We start from the raw sequence: 17,414 nt of genomic DNA, 5'->3' as shown, positions 1-17,414 counted from the left end.
TTTCACATTACAGCATATATGTCAGACACGTTCTGTTTTACCAAACTGTTTAAAGGTTATGCTGTCATTCAGGAAATGCCAACACTTAAATTTATTTGCAAAAGTTTAACTCTTTGTCTTTATGCTGTCCTTGCCACTTACTGTTTCATATACATTGCATCACTTTATACTGTGCCTGTGTGAGTCGGAATCTCTTTTAAAGGATGTTTTATTTGAAATCAAGCAACAACCTGAAAGCCAGGTGTTCTGTTTTAAGAAGTGTCTTCATGACTTGAAAGTATTCTGTACTCACTGGTATTGACTTATGCGGTGCACTGTAATTTCAGTTACAGTTACACTGTATTTATAGCCCTTAATCACAGAATCACAGACTGGTTGTGGTTGGAAGGGATGTCTGGAGGACATCTTGTCCAACCCGCCTGCTCGAGCAGGGACACCAAGAGCTGTTTGTCCAGGGCCATGGCCAGGCAGCTTTTACTATTATCTTCACTAGCACATAAGTATTTAACTAACAAGGGATTCTGGACTTTTTTTACTCTGCTAAAAAAATTTAACTGAAAGATTGACTATATAGTTACGCTTTGTGATGAATTTGCAGTCAATGTATAGTACATAGCGGATAATGTGTAGTGGTGTAAAACAGTAGATAGTGATTTATAGAACGGCATATTTCCATTGCTTTAAATAGCATGTTTCTGGTAATTAACTGTAAATCTTCTGCTTAAATAAAGTTGGTTTTACATGTAGTATTATGACAGATGAAGAATGGGAAATGGTGATGATATATCTAAAATGAGATATCTTTTCAATAAGGGAGAAAAACACTTTTTATATTCAAAAAAGAAAGATACAACAATATGTTCTAAAACCACTTGACTTCAGTGAAGCAGAATTTAGTTTAGCAGAAACTGTACATCTATAATTTTTTGGCCAGTGTATACTCCTGTATAAAATGACTGTAGACATTTCCCAGTTCATCAGAATGTCTCAATAAGGAACAGTTGTTAACCCTGACATCAGGTAGATGGGTTTTTTTTCAGTTGTTATCCTCCTCAACAGAAGCAGTTTCAGATTATTTCTGTGAACTAGCAGATATCTGGTGCTACTATCAGGGCAGGAGAATCCAATATTTATGATACTGTCTTTGTAATTTTAAAGGTTTTACAGAGAGCTTATTCAGGGAAATCCAGATATAATCTTTGTCTTGTTTCATTGAATGAAAAAGATGAACTAAAATTAAAAATCTTACCATAAGCCAGTTCGGTATCTTGTTTACTTCATGGCATGGATGACTGACTTGGATAAAATTTCATTCATGGAGGGATTATAAGATACAAATTGCTCAAATAGATTTATTCTCTTGAGAAAAATTAGCATAAATTCTACGTAAAAAACAGTGTCAGATAGTTCCAAGCAGCTATGCAAAATCAAGAAACAGCAAAACACCTTTAAATAAATGTCAACTGTCATTAGTTACGTATTTGCAATTATTAACAGCTTACAAAAGTTTCTAAGTTAAATTTGTCATCTTAGTTGTCATATTGGTATGAAATCCAAACAGTGTTTTTTGTGTTTAAGTATGATCCTATATGATTCAAAGACTTTATAAGAAAAAATAAATTAAAATTATCACCTGCCTTTCTGTGTTCATCCAAGATGTTTTATACCACTCAACCTTTTAGGTAGAAAAAAAAATTGTTCTTTAAAACATAACTTCTGCATGTTTTTTATTCACATTGTCCTCAGATCTCCCGTATCATCATCAGAGGTTATGTAATGCATTAAAACTCTTTTTCTTCTTCTTTTGAAGGCTTCAAAGCTTCCAATGTCAATAATCATAGTTGGGGTAGGACCAGCAGAGTTTGATGGTAAGTGTTCTAGTGTTTTTCTTAGAATTTTTAATATTTATTTACATTTTAGTAATATGTGGCTTTTCAAACAAATAGCGTTCTTTAAAAGAGCATAATATGGAACAAGCAGTAAGCACTGTTGACATTTCCAGCTGGATTGATTGATAAGTCGGTATGATTACAAGCTGCCATGTGGAGCTGTGTAGCCCCTCAGGCTCTGTTCGAGTCACAGAACCATATGGGGGCTCAGCATTTACAGAGCTCCAGAAGATGAGTGGAAAAAAAACCCCACAGTAAAGTAAGTGTACTCAAGTAATGCTGAATTTCTTCAACACAGATATGTAGTTGCCTTGTGAAGTGTCAGTTGACTGGAAATATTGATCGTCTGTTCTTACTGCACTAAAGAAATACTGAGAAAAATAAATACATCTGAGGAGGTGATCTGGGTTAAACTGGGTTTCACTACATAGCAGAAGTGACCCCTGCTGCATGGCAGCATTGAGAGAGTATTACAGCAGGAGAGAAATTGCCAGGATTATTTACATATTCTTTCATGTAACATTCCGGAACACCATTCTCTGTTGCAATAACTAAGCTGCTTCCATGATTTGGCCTAATTTTTTAAGTGCCATTGTGTATGGGACTGTGATATAAAGTGTAGGCATTCCCTGTATATCTATTCCTCAAAGTCCTGCATTCTTTCTTTTTAATTCTAGTACTTCTGGTTAGACAGTGTGCCTTCTTTTGTACATGAAATATATTTAGAACTATCACAGATGTATAATGCAATAGTTGCTAATGACTGTACCTAGAATATTTGTAACAAATATTCTAAGAGTATGAAAACAAGAGGAAAAATAACACCAAAAAAAAATTTATTGGGGGTTGTCTTTCTTATGCTTTTTGGCAATTGTTATATTAGTGATAATTTTAAGTATCCTATTCCTTGAAGAGATTGTCCAGGTCAACACATACACTTCAGATGATTGTATGCCACAAGCAATAAGAAAAGACAGTTTATCTTCCTAAATGCACGAGGGAAATTTGCAAACTTCATTTTTACTCCTTAAAATTCCAACGTGGGTCATACATTACTTATTTTTCTCTTACCCGTCCTTTGCCTTTTCCCTTTCTCCATGTTTGTCCAGTCCTAGGGTTTGCCCAGGCTCCCCTTAAACTCAGTCAGGACATATAGATTCTGACTTCTTTTTCCTTCTGGAGGTTGTCTTTGCAGAGTTCTTGGGGAGTCATCCCTATCGTTTTTCTTATGGTAGGGTTCTTTTTGGACTGGAGGATACAGTTTCCATCTTTGGACCCACACTCCTTGCGTATGGACTGCAGTGAAAATCACCTATTGGATGTTTCCAAATCTGTAGTCCTTCAATGCCCAAGAGGGCAGAGAAATTACTTTCCCGTTTACAGAAATTCCTTCTGGAAAACCCAAGAGATTCCATGTCCGATGTGGACAAAGTGTGTGTGCAGAAGGGTGTATGTTCCAGGCACACTGTCTTACCATTGAAATGCTTCAAACGCCAGTCAAGCCCCAGTTCTGCTGTAAAGGAACTAAGCTACTCCTCTCCAGATACCCCTGCCCTCTAGATCTCCCAGACTCTGGGGCATACCAGAGGGGTTCTTAAAAGTCTGGAGCTGAGATAGATGTCACATACATTTGGCATAGCTTTACTTAAGGATGTGACAATGACTATAGCAGGTCAGATCGGGGTCCATTCTGCCCATATCTGACATGGCCATGGGGGGTTATCTATCTGTCTCCTGGTTTGAACACACATACATATATTGCAATAACAGCATCATCTGGCAACATGCTCTACAGATTCTTCTCTACAGAACCTACTAATTCTTTCCTCTTTTGTTTGGCTTGAACTTAGCTCTTGATAGCATCATTTATGCTCTCTAGTTCTTGTACTAGAAGAACTAGGCTTTGGAATGCTGGTTATAGTGAACTCAGTCATAAAGCCCTGAGAAGCTCAGTGATGCAGGGCTTTGATTTTCACAGCATATGCTGAAAGAAGGATTGTAGGATTGCAGATCCAATGGCTAAGCAATAATGTGTGATCCCAAGTCTAACCAGAAAGCAGGTATGCCTTTCTATCTAGAATGGCTTCTGGGTATTTGGACAAGTTTAGATTTTTCCTGGATCCTGCTCAGAAAGATACAAGAAGAGTTACCTAATAAATTTAATTATTTTTTTTTTTAAGGACTCCTCATTTCTATGCACTTACAGTCATTACATTTCCAGTATGATTGTGAATTATTACCTCTTTGTGCTGTGTTCTATGGTATCTTCTGTAAGAATAATTGCTTAAGGTGAATTCTTCTCCACCTATGAAAGTACAAATATAGCCTTACCAAGGCAGATATACTTGTTGCTTTTAGAGCTTGAAGGATAAGGACCTTGTCATGGTCTGTTTTGTTCTGAAGGTGACAATAGAGGCAAAAAGTGTGTATTGTCAGCATAGCATGAAAAAGTGCAAAATAACTAAAAAGCATGATGTATTTTATGGCACAAATGATCTTAAAGAGTTACCTAAATAACAGTTGTTGGTTTTGTTGCCCTAAATTGTAAATTAACTAAAGTTTTTCTGAGTAAGACTGTAATGTAGCTGAACTCATAGATTAATTCATTTTGTTTCTTTTTTTTTAAGCTATGGAAGAACTGGATGGTGATGTAGTGAGGATTTCTTCAAGAGGAAAGTTTGCAGAAAGAGACATTGTGCAGGTGGGAGAGAAAATTTACTCTTTAAGTTAGTTTTCACTGATCCTATTTGTCTTGCTTCTGTCTATATTCTTGCCTTTCGTTTTACCTGACATACTTTATCTTGGGGTGTTCATAACAAGCTCAGAAACTCTCCGTGATACCTATAAGCCTTTATATAACAGTAGTGGATCTGCATTCATTAGGAAGTGACCCCTAACTGACGGCGAAGTGATCTGTAGTCCTAGGGTTGTACAGCCATGGGAGAAGAGTTAGTTGGCTCCGTACTGCAATCTCCTATGATTCCATAAAGAAAAACGGCAGCTTTTGTGGAAGTCGGCAATACCTACACTTGTAACAAGTGCATTTGAGATGCCGAGGGTGTCTTCCCTTGCCTCTAACTGCCAGTCCAGAAGACCATGGGTGTCTCCCAGTTCCTATGTTGGGTCTGCCAGGTGTAACCATGAAGATGTCTCATGCTTTAAGGAACCTCAGATGATAGCTGGAACAGGTTGTCCAGAGAGGTTGTTGATGTCTCATCCCTGGAAATGTTCAAGGACAGTCTGGACAGGATTCTGAGCACTATAATGCAATAGTTGCTAATGACTGTACCTGTTAATTCTTGTACAAATATTCTCCCTGAAGTAGTTGAAGATGTCCCTGCTTATTGCACGGGGGTTGGACTAGGTAACCCTTAAAAGTCCCTTCCAATCCAAACCATTCTAGGATTCTATGTTGCATGTTTATGTGACTGAACCAAGCTGTAAGAGGGCTACTCTCATTTACATTCACAGACACCTCCATTTCTCCGCCAAAGTCCTCTGGCTCTGTTCTGCTCTCTACAGTCATTCAGTCAGCCCCGTAGTTGTGATTCATACCTATGCAACCACCGTCAGGGATGGTATGGCAGTTTGCATGCACATACACGCCCACCATAATCCCCCTTCCCCTCAGAGCTCAGATTTCTAAAACTCCAAAGGCTGTCCAAACTACGTACTTCATCCATGCTCCAGGCACCACATCTTGCCTGGACAGAATTTATTTCATAATTATCTTCTTGATCAAATCAAATTTAACTACCTATGCATTTTTTATTTTCTGCTACTAAAGTGGAAGCAAACAAAGGGAAAGACATTTGGTAGTTCAGCACACCGGTCCCTTCTTGCTAAAGTTAAAGAAGTGGACATTTGAAAAACAGCAAACTGCTGGAAAATTGGATCAACCTGATGACTGTAGAAAGAATGATACCTGTCTAAAACTAAATCTTTTACGTAAGGCATATTTTCCTGGAAATGTCTGAATACATTTATGACACCTATTGGATGTTTCCAAATCTGTAGTCCTTCAATGCCCAAGAGGGCAGAGAAATTACTTTCCCGTTTACAGAAATTCCTTCTGGAAAACCCAAGAGATTCCATGTCCGATGTGGACAAAGTGTGTGTGCAGAAGGGTGTATGTTCCAGGCACACTGTCTTACCATTGAAATGCTTCAAACGCCAGTCAAGCCCCAGTTCTGCTGTAAAGGAACTAAGCTACTCCTCTCCAGATATTCCTGCCCTCTATATCTCCCAGACCCGAATATTTCAATTGGAAGGGACCTACAACAGACATCCAGCGTAAAGGAACTAAGCTACTCCTCTCCAGATACCCCTGCCCTCTAGATCTCCCAGACTCTGGGGCATACCAGAGGGGTTCTTAAAAGTCTGGAGCTGAGATAGATGGCACATACATTTGGCAGGGCTTTACTTAAGGATGTGGCAATGACTATAGCAGGTCAGATTGGGGTCCATTCTGCCCATATCTGACATGGCCATGGGGGGTTATCTATCTTTCTCCTGGTTTGAACACACATACATATTTTGCAGCAACAGCATCATCTGGCAACACGCTCTACAGATCTGACATGGCCATGGGGGGTTATCTATCTGTCTCCTGGTTTGAACACACATACATATATTGCAATAACAGCATCATCTGGCAACATGCTCTACAGATTCTTCTCTACAGAACCTACTAATTCTTTCCTCTTTTGTTTGGCTTGAACTTAGCTCTTGATAGCATCATTTATGCTCTCTAGTTCTTGTTCTAGAAGAACTAGGCTTTGGAATGCTGGTTATAGTGAACTCAGTCATAAAGCCCTGAGAAGCTCAGTGATGCAGGGCTTTGATTTTCACAGCATATGCTGAAAGAAGGATTGTAGGATTGCAGATCCAATGGCTAAGCAATAATGTGTGATCCCAAGTCTAACCAGAAAGCAGGTATGCCTTTCTATCTAGAATGGCTTCTGGGTATTTGGACAAGTTTAGATTTTTCCTGGATCCTGCTCAGAAAGATACAAGAAGAGTTACCTAATAAATTTAATTATTTTTTTTTTTAAGGACTCCTCATTTCTATGCACTTACAGTCATTACATTTCCAGTATGATTGTGAATTATTACCTCTTTGTGCTGTGTTCTATGGTATCTTCTGTAAGAATAATTGCTTAAGGTGAATTCTTCTCCACCTATGAAAGTACAAATATAGCCTTACCAAGGCAGATATACTTGTTGCTTTTAGAGCTTGAAGGATAAGGACCTTGTCATGGTCTGTTTTGTTCTGAAGGTGACAATAGAGGCAAAAAGTGTGTATTGTCAGCATAGCATGAAAAAGTGCAAAATAACTAAAAAGCATGATGTATTTTATGGCACAAATGATCTTAAAGAGTTACCTAAATAACAGTTGTTGGTTTTGTTGCCCTAAATTGTAAATTAACTAAAGTTTTTCTGAGTAAGACTGTAATGTAGCTGAACTCATAGATTAATTCATTTTGTTTCTTTTTTTTTAAGCTATGGAAGAACTGGATGGTGATGTAGTGAGGATTTCTTCAAGAGGAAAGTTTGCAGAAAGAGACATTGTGCAGGTGGGAGAGAAAATTTACTCTTTAAGTTAGTTTTCACTGATCCTATTTGTCTTGCTTCTGTCTATATTCTTGCCTTTCGTTTTACCTGACATACTTTATCTTGGGGTGTTCATAACAAGCTCAGAAACTCTCCGTGATACCTATAAGCCTTTATATAACAGTAGTGGATCTGCATTCATTAGGAAGTGACCCCTAACTGACGGCGAAGTGATCTGTAGTCCTAGGGTTGTACAGCCATGGGAGAAGAGTTAGTTGGCTCCGTACTGCAATCTCCTATGATTCCATAAAGAAAAACGGCAGCTTTTGTGGAAGTCGGCAATACCTACACTTGTAACAAGTGCATTTGAGATGCCGAGGGTGTCTTCCCTTGCCTCTAACTGCCAGTCCAGAAGACCATGGGTGTCTCCCAGTTCCTATGTTGGGTCTGCCAGGTGTAACCATGAAGATGTCTCATGCTTTAAGGAACCTCAGATGATAGCTGGAACAGGTTGTCCAGAGAGGTTGTTGATGTCTCATCCCTGGAAATGTTCAAGGACAGTCTGGACAGGATTCTGAGCACCCTGAAGTAGTTGAAGATGTCCCTGCTTATTGCACGGGGGTTGGACTAGGTAACCCTTAAAAGTCCCTTCCAATCCAAACCATTCTAGGATTCTATGTTGCATGTTTATGTGACTGAACCAAGCTGTAAGAGGGCTACTCTCATTTACATTCACAGACACCTCCATTTCTCCGCCAAAGTCCTCTGGCTCTGTTCTGCTCTCTACAGTCATTCAGTCAGCCCCGTAGTTGTGATTCATACCTATGCAACCACCGTCAGGGATGGTATGGCAGTTTGCATGCACATACACGCCCACCATAATCCCCCTTCCCCTCAGAGCTCAGATTTCTAAAACTCCAAAGGCTGTCCAAACTACGTACTTCATCCATGCTCCAGGCACCACATCTTGCCTGGACAGAATTTATTTCATAATTATCTTCTTGATCAAATCAAATTTAACTACCTATGCATTTTTTATTTTCTGCTACTAAAGTGGAAGCAAACAAAGGGAAAGACATTTGGTAGTTCAGCACACCGGTCCCTTCTTGCTAAAGTTAAAGAAGTGGACATTTGAAAAACAGCAAACTGCTGGAAAATTGGATCAACCTGATGACTGTAGAAAGAATGATACCTGTCTAAAACTAAATCTTTTACGTAAGGCATATTTTCCTGGAAATGTCTGAATACATTTATGAAATAGAATATTTCAATTGGAAGGGACCTACAACAGACATCCAGCCCAACTGTCTGACCACTTCAGGGCTGACCAAAAGTTAAAGCATGTTATTAAGGGCATTGTCCAAATGCCTCTTCAACACTGACAGGCATCCTGAGGTCAAACCTTACCTTAGATCTGCCATTTCTTCTTCTCCTTTTATTCTTCCTATTTGTCAAAATTAATAGTCTTCACTTATTTTTCCTCTTGCTTATTTTCACTTATTTCTCTCCAAGCCAGGTTGGATTTTTATATTATTATTGTTGTTTAGTAGAAAGAATATATGTATATCAAATAACTTGAGCTTGCTATATTAATAGCTCATATTGCAGGCAATAATGTTTTAATAATAATTAAGGTCAGATTGCAGCTGAAGAACTTTGGAATGTATATATTTGTTTTCGTTTATACGTGCAGGAATGGAAACTTTTCAAAATTTTTAATGTAATAAATACTGGTATGTGAATGTTTAAGAATTTGAGAACTGCCGGTGGATACAATATCTCAATCTAAGGAAGTGTTCAAAACATGTATATGACACCTGGTTTTATAGTTCTTTTTGTTTAGAAAACAAAATAGACTAATTTACATAAATATATGGAAGTTAAAATGATCAGATCTTTTTTCCACTCTTAAAGCTTCTCAGTGCATTTAATACTACATTAAAATTCCTTCTCTATTTTTTTCCTAAGTGGCAATCAGAAATGAGAATAAGATGACAGCAGATGACAGCAATTAAATTACCCTCATAATCTGTATGGATATACATTAAAGAGTCATAGATTCATAAATTACTTTTTCTAATAATTGAAAAGCAGACTTTTTTCGTTTCTGCAACATGCAGAGAAAGCAACTGATGGGAGAGTGATATATCAAACTCTTCTAAGAGTAAGGCATGCTGGCTGCTTTAGTCAGTGTTGTCAAAAAGGTAATTATAAAAGTAGGGATGAGGAGAACCTGGACAGCTGAACAAGAGGCAAGGAATAACATTTCTTATTTTGTCAAAGCCTTCATGATGTTCCTTGTTAGTCCCATATTGGGCTGGAGAGGGGCTGTCTGTAACCTGTATGCTGTATATGTCAGTACTGTTCAACAGAGCAATATGTGGAGATCTGGCTCCAGAGCTGCAAGTGTTTATGGACCCCAAACTAATATTTCTGCAAAGCCTTTTGCCATGTTGGATTTTTTAAAGCTAATTCGGATACCTCTGACAGCATTGCACTTATGCTTAAGTGCTTTTTAAATATACACAGTGTAATTATAATTTGTAATTTATAACATATAATATTTATAATTATAACATAACTTCTTCAAACAACAGCAGCTCCAAAAGCTGCTGGTTTTACATTCGAAGAGCGTCAATGGGAAGAGTTCTTGAAATGTTCTAAACAGATCTGTGAAACTGTTTTACATCAGAAATATTCTAATTTCTACTGAGTAATAAAAAATAATATGCAATGAATACCCTTTTGTATTTCTTTAGAATTCATTGCATATCCAAAATGTAATAAAATATTTATTTTCTATTAACATATTTCAATCAGAATTTTACCCCAAGTCATATTGAATTACCTGAAGGCAGCATTTTTTTGTGCTCTTTTTCTGTCTAAATACCAACAAATTCATTATAGGCTACCTAAATAAATAAGAGGGGATAATGTCAAACCCTTTAGGTTTGTTATGACCTTTATTTTATATCTGGCAGAATAAAACCTACTTTCTTTTATAAAATTAACTACTCAAATATAAAAAGTTTATCTTTTTTGTGTATTGCGTTAGTTAAAGTTAGGTAGTGAAATGAACTGTTAATTTTAACAGTCAGTATTGTGAAATATTTTAATTCAATTGGTAAAGGAAAACATTGCCTGCTAACAGTGAGTCAGTGGATCTGTTGTATTTACTACTGGCTGCAATTCATGTAAAGACAAGAACTTCATTATTCCCTCCTCACTAGCATACATACGTATTGTAGGAACTCTCCATTTCATGTGTACCAATTCTTCCTCAGTTCTGCTCCTTTGTTACATTTTTTTCTAGTTTTAGAGTTCTAGGAAAATGCTTAGTTGTAGTAATGTACCTATTGGTTCCCTTGAAAATTTTGTATATTACCCTTTTAAATGAAACTCTAGAACTATAGAAAAAGCACTTTACATTTCATCAATTTCCCTGTGGTTTCTTACATCTTTCATTTTGTTCCTCTGCTACCTCTAGTTCCTACACATGTTAGCTCAAGGCCTTGCTGTCATTGCATATCTGTATGCTTATCTGTCCATAGTTCCTCCAGCTCCTCCAACATCTATATACCGTTTGGAGAGGAGAGAGAGAACAAATTCAGGCCATCTATATTGTATAATTGCATTTCAACAATTACACTGCAGAAATTGCCTCCCTTTGCTGCAGAGCATTGGTCTGAGTTTTCATGTCTGCAGACTAATGGGTAAGGTGGTCTTTTGGGACAGGACACATTTTATTCTTCATCTCAGACCACATGTGCTTTTCACAGAAGACTGACTGTGTATTTGAAAATGAATAACCACATGAGGGGAAATGAACACCAATCTGATCCCTTCCCAGCTGAATGTGTAAGCCAGCAGGCTAGAGAGATGCTTGTTTTGTTTTGTTATTGTTCTGACTTCATGCTCCTGGGGGTGGTCAGATGAATTCTTATAGAAAAGTTGATGGAGTTTAAGAAGGAACAACCATTTGAAACAGGGCAGTGCTGGGCTGCCTTCTAAAAGCTGCTAGAGCATTTTTTATGAAATTGAGGAGTCAGTTCTAGTAAATGTCACAGTATGTGCTTGTCTCTTATATTGAAGAGTTGCTGAATAAACACAGAAATATTTGACAGCTAATTATGGAGCTGCAGATACCTTGCTTCCTAGCTTAATGCCCTGATATCATGTTCCTTTTGCCTGTTGCTCTCCTGCCCTTATGCCTGATATGTTCTTGGACACAACAGAATGAAGAGGTAAAGGATACTTCTGTCTGGAATAAAGGCTACTCTCACTGAACAGTCTTTTTGATTACTCTTGTTTATGGCAGCCCGGGCTACCTGGCTCTGCTCAAGCAGCAGGGTTGGACTAAAGGATCTCTAGAGGTCACTTCCAGCAATTCTGTGACTAAGTCATCATCTTCTAAGAAGCTGCAGATCTGCTGCTTCCTTGGGAAATGCCCTAATCAGTAGCCGTTTATGCTTAATTTGGTGACAGATTTCAGTTTAATTCAACATGGTTCAAATGCTTAGGCTTGAAGCCTTTTTTCTGGCAATTTGAGATCCTTTTTAGGAGAGTTATGCAAAAGATCATCCCTTACTTGAATTCTAAATACCTTTTAGTAGGAGATTGATGCCTAGATAGGTTTCATAACTCCAGGGTGAGAAGTGCTTTCCAAAGTTGTTGTGAAAATGGTGTAATTAAGTTCAGGTTCTTTATTGCTGAAATGTTGTCTTTGGTTTTGGTTGGGTTTTTGGTTTGGTGTTTTCTCCAAGATTTTTTTTCATTTGTCTGATATATTTAGTGGATTTTTTTTGTTTGTTTCTGACTTTTCTGGAAAACTCTCAGGATCTCAGAAATACAGTGTAGGCTAAACTTGCACTGTAATTTAGTGTTCCCCTATATCTTGAAGACTTCAATGCTTTTTAGAAAAGTGGAATTAAAGTTGTACACTTGCTTGGTTTCTGTGCATCCAGTAAAGCAAAATGTATCTGGTTGGTATGATGGGCAAAAAAGTCTTCAGATTTTAGAGTTCAGCCAGGAGATGAGAGATCTGTGGGCCTGACTTCTCAATCAGTTTTAGTTTTATCCTGGAGTACAACAGTTAACAATTAAACCTTCCCTGTGTTGTGCAGGAGTGGGGGGAAAGGCAGCATTATGCTTTGGATTCCATCACAGAACAGCCTGGCATATCAGTACCAGAAGTAGCTTTGGACACTGAATCCCAATTTTGAAGAGTCACCCAGCTGTTGCCCTGAGATAGACTCCAAAATCTGAGCAAGAAGCAGAATTTCAAATCAGCCTTCCCTTTGGCATAACCTATTATCTAGCTTAACCCACTACATCTCTGCACGCTGTCTGTTGTGAATAAAAATCAAGGAGCCTGGATTGTTTCTTATTTTCTGTAGCAGCAGCACAAGCATCTCATTAATTATTATGAAATCCAAGCCAGAGCTGGGTAGCTAACTTTTTAGGTGTTGGAGATCTGGGTATCACAGAACAAGTTCTTTTTTGAGTCCAGTCCTTTTTGCTTAGATTCTTTATGCATTTGTTAGTATCATATAAAAAGCGTTCAGGTGGTTCGTAGTTCTACTAGGCATAATGCCAAAAGGTCAAGAATATCAAGTCATCCTTTCTATTTTGTTCACTTCAGATGGCAAAAATTCTATTCACAAAGTGCCAGAGCAGAGGCAGTCTGGTAGGAGATCCCCACGAGCAGGAAACGTAAGCTAAGAATAGCTTTCTGAGACAGAATTTCCTTCTTATATGAAAAGGGATGAGATGACCCAAATACATCAATGAAACACGTAACTAGCAATCTGAGCTAGCCATGGCTTAGGTGAAGAACTTCACCCAAGTGAAAGTACAACGCTGTTTCTATTAGAAGATGGATTTCTAAAAATTGAGATACAGTGTGGTTATATAGAATATAAAATCCAAAATATGTATATGTATTTATTGAATATGTAAGGTAGAATATTCATGTACTCTTAACTCCCTAGGTAAAACTTTCTCATTTTTATGTTGTAAGATGGATTCTGTGTCTGCATAATGACCTTGTGTGAACATCTCTCTTGTTTTGTAGTTTGTGCCATTCCGAGATTACATTGACAGAAGTGGAAACCACGTGTTGAGCATGGCAAGACTCGCTAAAGATGTTTTAGCTGAGATCCCAGAGCAGTTTCTCTCCTACATGAGAGTCAGAGGAATAAAGCCATCGCCTGCACCACCACCCTACACACCCCCCATTCACGTGTTGCAGACTCAGATATGACCGCTCCAAAGCGCTCGGTGTTTATCACAAGAGTCTCTGGGTGCAGCAGTAGCCTCTGATAACTTCTTGGAGCTGGAAAAATTCTCTTCACATACCAAAATTCTCCTATGGTTGCATGAGCAACTGGAAAGCTTTTAAATGCTAGGAGCAAAATGTTGGTGTTCTGAGTCTTTTTTTTTTTTTTTTTTTTTTTTTTGACAAAAACCCCTACTTTTTTGATGTATTTATTGGAGGGGAAAGCACAAGTCAGGATTTCAACTGAGAAGATATTGTCCTCTCTGAATACTGTGTGTATATAAATGTATAGGAATGCTATTACTCTGTATCAATGTTTACATGTTACTATTTTTAAATTTCAGTACTTTTATAACTATTCTTAAGAAAAAAAGTTTGGAATATTGACTCACATGTCTTCTAGCTTGCAATAGTTTGTCACAAGATAACAAGAGAAGCAATATCTCTTTGAATGTTTGTCCAGACAAATACAAATGAAAATTAAGAAAAGGACAAATACCTATTTTTTTTCCAATACCGGAATTGCTTCAGTCAGTTCTCGGTAATCCATTCATCTCACAGTTTGAGAATCAACTCCTAAAATGTGAATAACATGATTGCATAAGGCTTATCACTAACTCCAAACTTTAAGGGGGAGGTATGTGTATTTTTTCAGAGATTCTCCAATTTCTAAGTTTATCTAAGTTTACAGTTTTTTAAACTAGTTACTGAAGCAAATTGGAAGAGTTACTTGCTATAAGTAATTAAGGCAAATTACCTCAAATCAGAACTATCAGAGTATTATAGTTGACTCACTGAGCTCATTAAATCTTGTCATGCATTCCTTAAAGCGCTGGAAATTTTGCATCAGAAAAGTCTTTTGGAGCGATTACAACAGATGTTTTATAATGGACCATTTTAAACTTAATTTAAAATTTTAACTTTTTTTGTCTAGATTTCCCATTCAAAGGGATGCTGGCTCTTAATATTTGGGTTTAGTATTGTCATTAATCACATTTCCATTCAGGGTGCATGAATGATAATGCTAATTAACTGGTTTAAAAATTGCACAACCATGTTGCTTTGTGCACAATTTTGTGTACGGAACTACCCAAAAATTTTACTATATGCCTGTTCATATATAATTATACAATGGTTTTGCATGTACAGTTTTTACAAAATACACAGTTTTGTGAGTTTGTGTCAAATACATTTTATTTAGAACTAATGGCCTTAAATTTCACAAAACTCCTGAAATGATTGTGAATTGCCTTCAAATACTGTTAAAACGGAACATTTTAATTTTTTGTGTCACAGTTGTAACTGTCTTGTAATGTAACTTCTTTTCTTTGCATATAACCTGTTTACTACTTCTGTTTCTTACTACTGTATGTTGTAATGTACAGTATAAAACTAAGGTGCGTTTTTTAAGCATGAAAAGTTTTTTGCCAGAAAACATATCTTCAATATTAACGGCATATAACTATGTAAATGCAGAATCTTCCGTTTTTAAATCTATTTAACTTCCTTTAACTATCTCATGTGGGAAATTACCTTTTCCAGATAATTATTCTGTTAGTAAAAAAAAAAAAAAGATTTTTTTTGTAAAAATAAATATTGTTTTATTTTTATTTCAAAACAGTTTTTACATAAATATGGACTTTAATTTTCTCACCAAAATATGTATTTCTTAGTGGATTGATGTCGCATGAATGCAATTTGATACCTGGCAACTACAAATTTTGATGAAAGTGCATCTATAAAGAGTAAGTTTAAATCTACTGAATGGTGGTGGTCTCCTTCCATCTTCTGCATTTATTTTCCTTAATTACAGTGTTGGCACTTTAGACATAACTGGTTTAGTGTTATATTTCTGTTGTTTCATTTGGTTAGACAAATCTTGATGCTGACATTTGTATTGGTTCCCAGCGGCCCATGTATTTAACAGGTTTTCATTCTAAGGCCAAAACTACAAACTTCTTTTATTCAGTTTAGAGCGATTAGCTAATAGCTCTTATTTAACCAGCACCTTTTATTAATCCAAAGATCAGTCTCAAACTAATTTAACAACTCATTTAACAAGTGAAGGAACTTTTAAAGATATTAATCAAATTTATTTTTGCTGTCCAGCCCAAGTACCAGCCTATTCTGTTCTGCACTGCTGATTCTTCTTCTGTTTGGTATTGGCTTCTAAATCTAACATATTTAATGGATAGAAGTAGATGTGATCAGCGGACTAAGTATTCTAATGGGAAAAGGAGAGTTTTTGCAGACTTATGGCATGCCCTATGTGTTTTACATCTTGGTTCTGTAACACGTATGAGAATCATGACGTAGACTCACGCAGTAGCCTCAGTCGGTCCAGTATCAGAAATGAGAGTTAATGGTCACAGCTTGAATTTCTCCAAAATATCATATGCAGCTTTTTTTTTTTTTTCTTAAGAATAATGGAACACGAAACTCGTATTCTTTCCCAAGCAACGCTAACTGCCACCAAAACTTGGTAATTTTTTTTGACTGAAGAGTAGCAGAGAGTATTTGTGTTTAAGAAAGGTACAAGGTGACGTGTTAGGTGACAAAGGAATTGCCCTGAAAGGGAAACTGTTGGCCTTGATGAAAGCTTTCTTCCTTTGGTATCCATCTTGGAACAGGTGTTTTCCTTGTAATACGTGCAGAAAATGCTGTGGCAGGGGGTGAACTGTACAAATGTTGCTACAAGTGAGGAAGGACTCTGGCTCGTGGAGGAAGTAATTTGAGAGCGACTCTTTTAGGTTTGATTCTGACTGGTGGGGAATGGTTTGCTAATCTGGAAGAAGAAATTGTTTTGATCTTACTTACAAAACAGAACTGTGTAATTTTAGGCAAAGTTGGCAGCCTGTACAATAGAATTAATGTGGACTTCAACTCGCTTCCGTACACAAAGAAGTTTAAGTGTGCTCTCCCAGGGAGGCGTCTGAAGGAGAGGAGCAGAGTTCAGGAGAAGCAGGTATTCTCTGAAAAGACACATTTTGAAAAGCTGGAAATTCTCGCCTAAGTAGGGACAGATGAAATTCACTCTGGAATACTTTATAAAATGGCAGGACACATAATGACAAATTATAGCAATGCAGTGGGAAACTAGGGAGCACAGTAAGAGGTTGTTGTGGCTGCATCAGAAGTTCTTTAAACAGAAAAATCAAGAAGAATTGAAAAGGACAATGTGTTATTATGGATAAATAAAAGATAGCACGGATATATGTGAAAACAGGACAGAAAACCACAAATAAATTGTGACTGCTAAAGCTTAGTAAAACCCATGCTAGAAAGGGAAGGAAAGTTGAGTCTGTTATTTAACAAAAGAGTGAGGAAACAGTAAATCTAGGGAGAACTGAAATGCACGGTATCTCTTTCCTTCAGGCTTCATAGAGAGGGATAATCATTGAATTAAATAGTCCATAAAAAAAATATAAATCTAGGCAAAGGTTTACATCTACCAATAAAAACTTGTTAATAATACACTCTTGTGAAACAGTTTTCTTGAAAAACAGTATCATGAGCTTCAGGATAAAAGAGAGAAACAGCTGCTTTAACGTGACATTTTAAAAGCAAAGCAGGAGATAATGACTTTATTTGAAGTGTTATGAAATAACTACAGAACTGGTAAGACTGTTCAGAAAAATGCTCCCAGTCTTTCATGATCAAGCTGGAAAAATACAGCAATTGATATTCCATAGGGA

The 17,414-nt window shown here is 37.1% G+C and overlaps 1 protein-coding gene across 1 annotated transcript in view; it reads left to right on the top strand.

The window, feature by feature from the left end:
* Positions 1-15,292, top strand: part of CPNE8 (copine VIII) — a 106,247-nt gene extending 90,955 nt beyond the window's left edge. The window contains exons 18-20 of the mRNA XM_014963195.1: positions 1,811-1,868; positions 4,517-4,590; positions 13,516-15,292. Coding sequence (XP_014818681.1) covers positions 1,811-1,868; positions 4,517-4,590; positions 13,516-13,704 — 321 coding nt within the window. The 3' untranslated portion in view covers positions 13,705-15,292. The remainder of the gene's footprint in view (positions 1-1,810; positions 1,869-4,516; positions 4,591-13,515) is intronic.
* Positions 15,293-17,414: the final 2,122 nt, after the last annotated feature.

This window comes from Calidris pugnax, unplaced genomic scaffold, assembly GCF_001431845.1.
Source record: "Calidris pugnax isolate Ruff unplaced genomic scaffold, ASM143184v1 scaffold44, whole genome shotgun sequence".
NCBI lineage: Eukaryota > Metazoa > Chordata > Aves > Charadriiformes > Scolopacidae > Calidris > Calidris pugnax.
The sequence above is the reverse complement of the archived record's forward strand: the minus strand, read 5'-3'. Positions and strand labels throughout refer to the sequence as shown.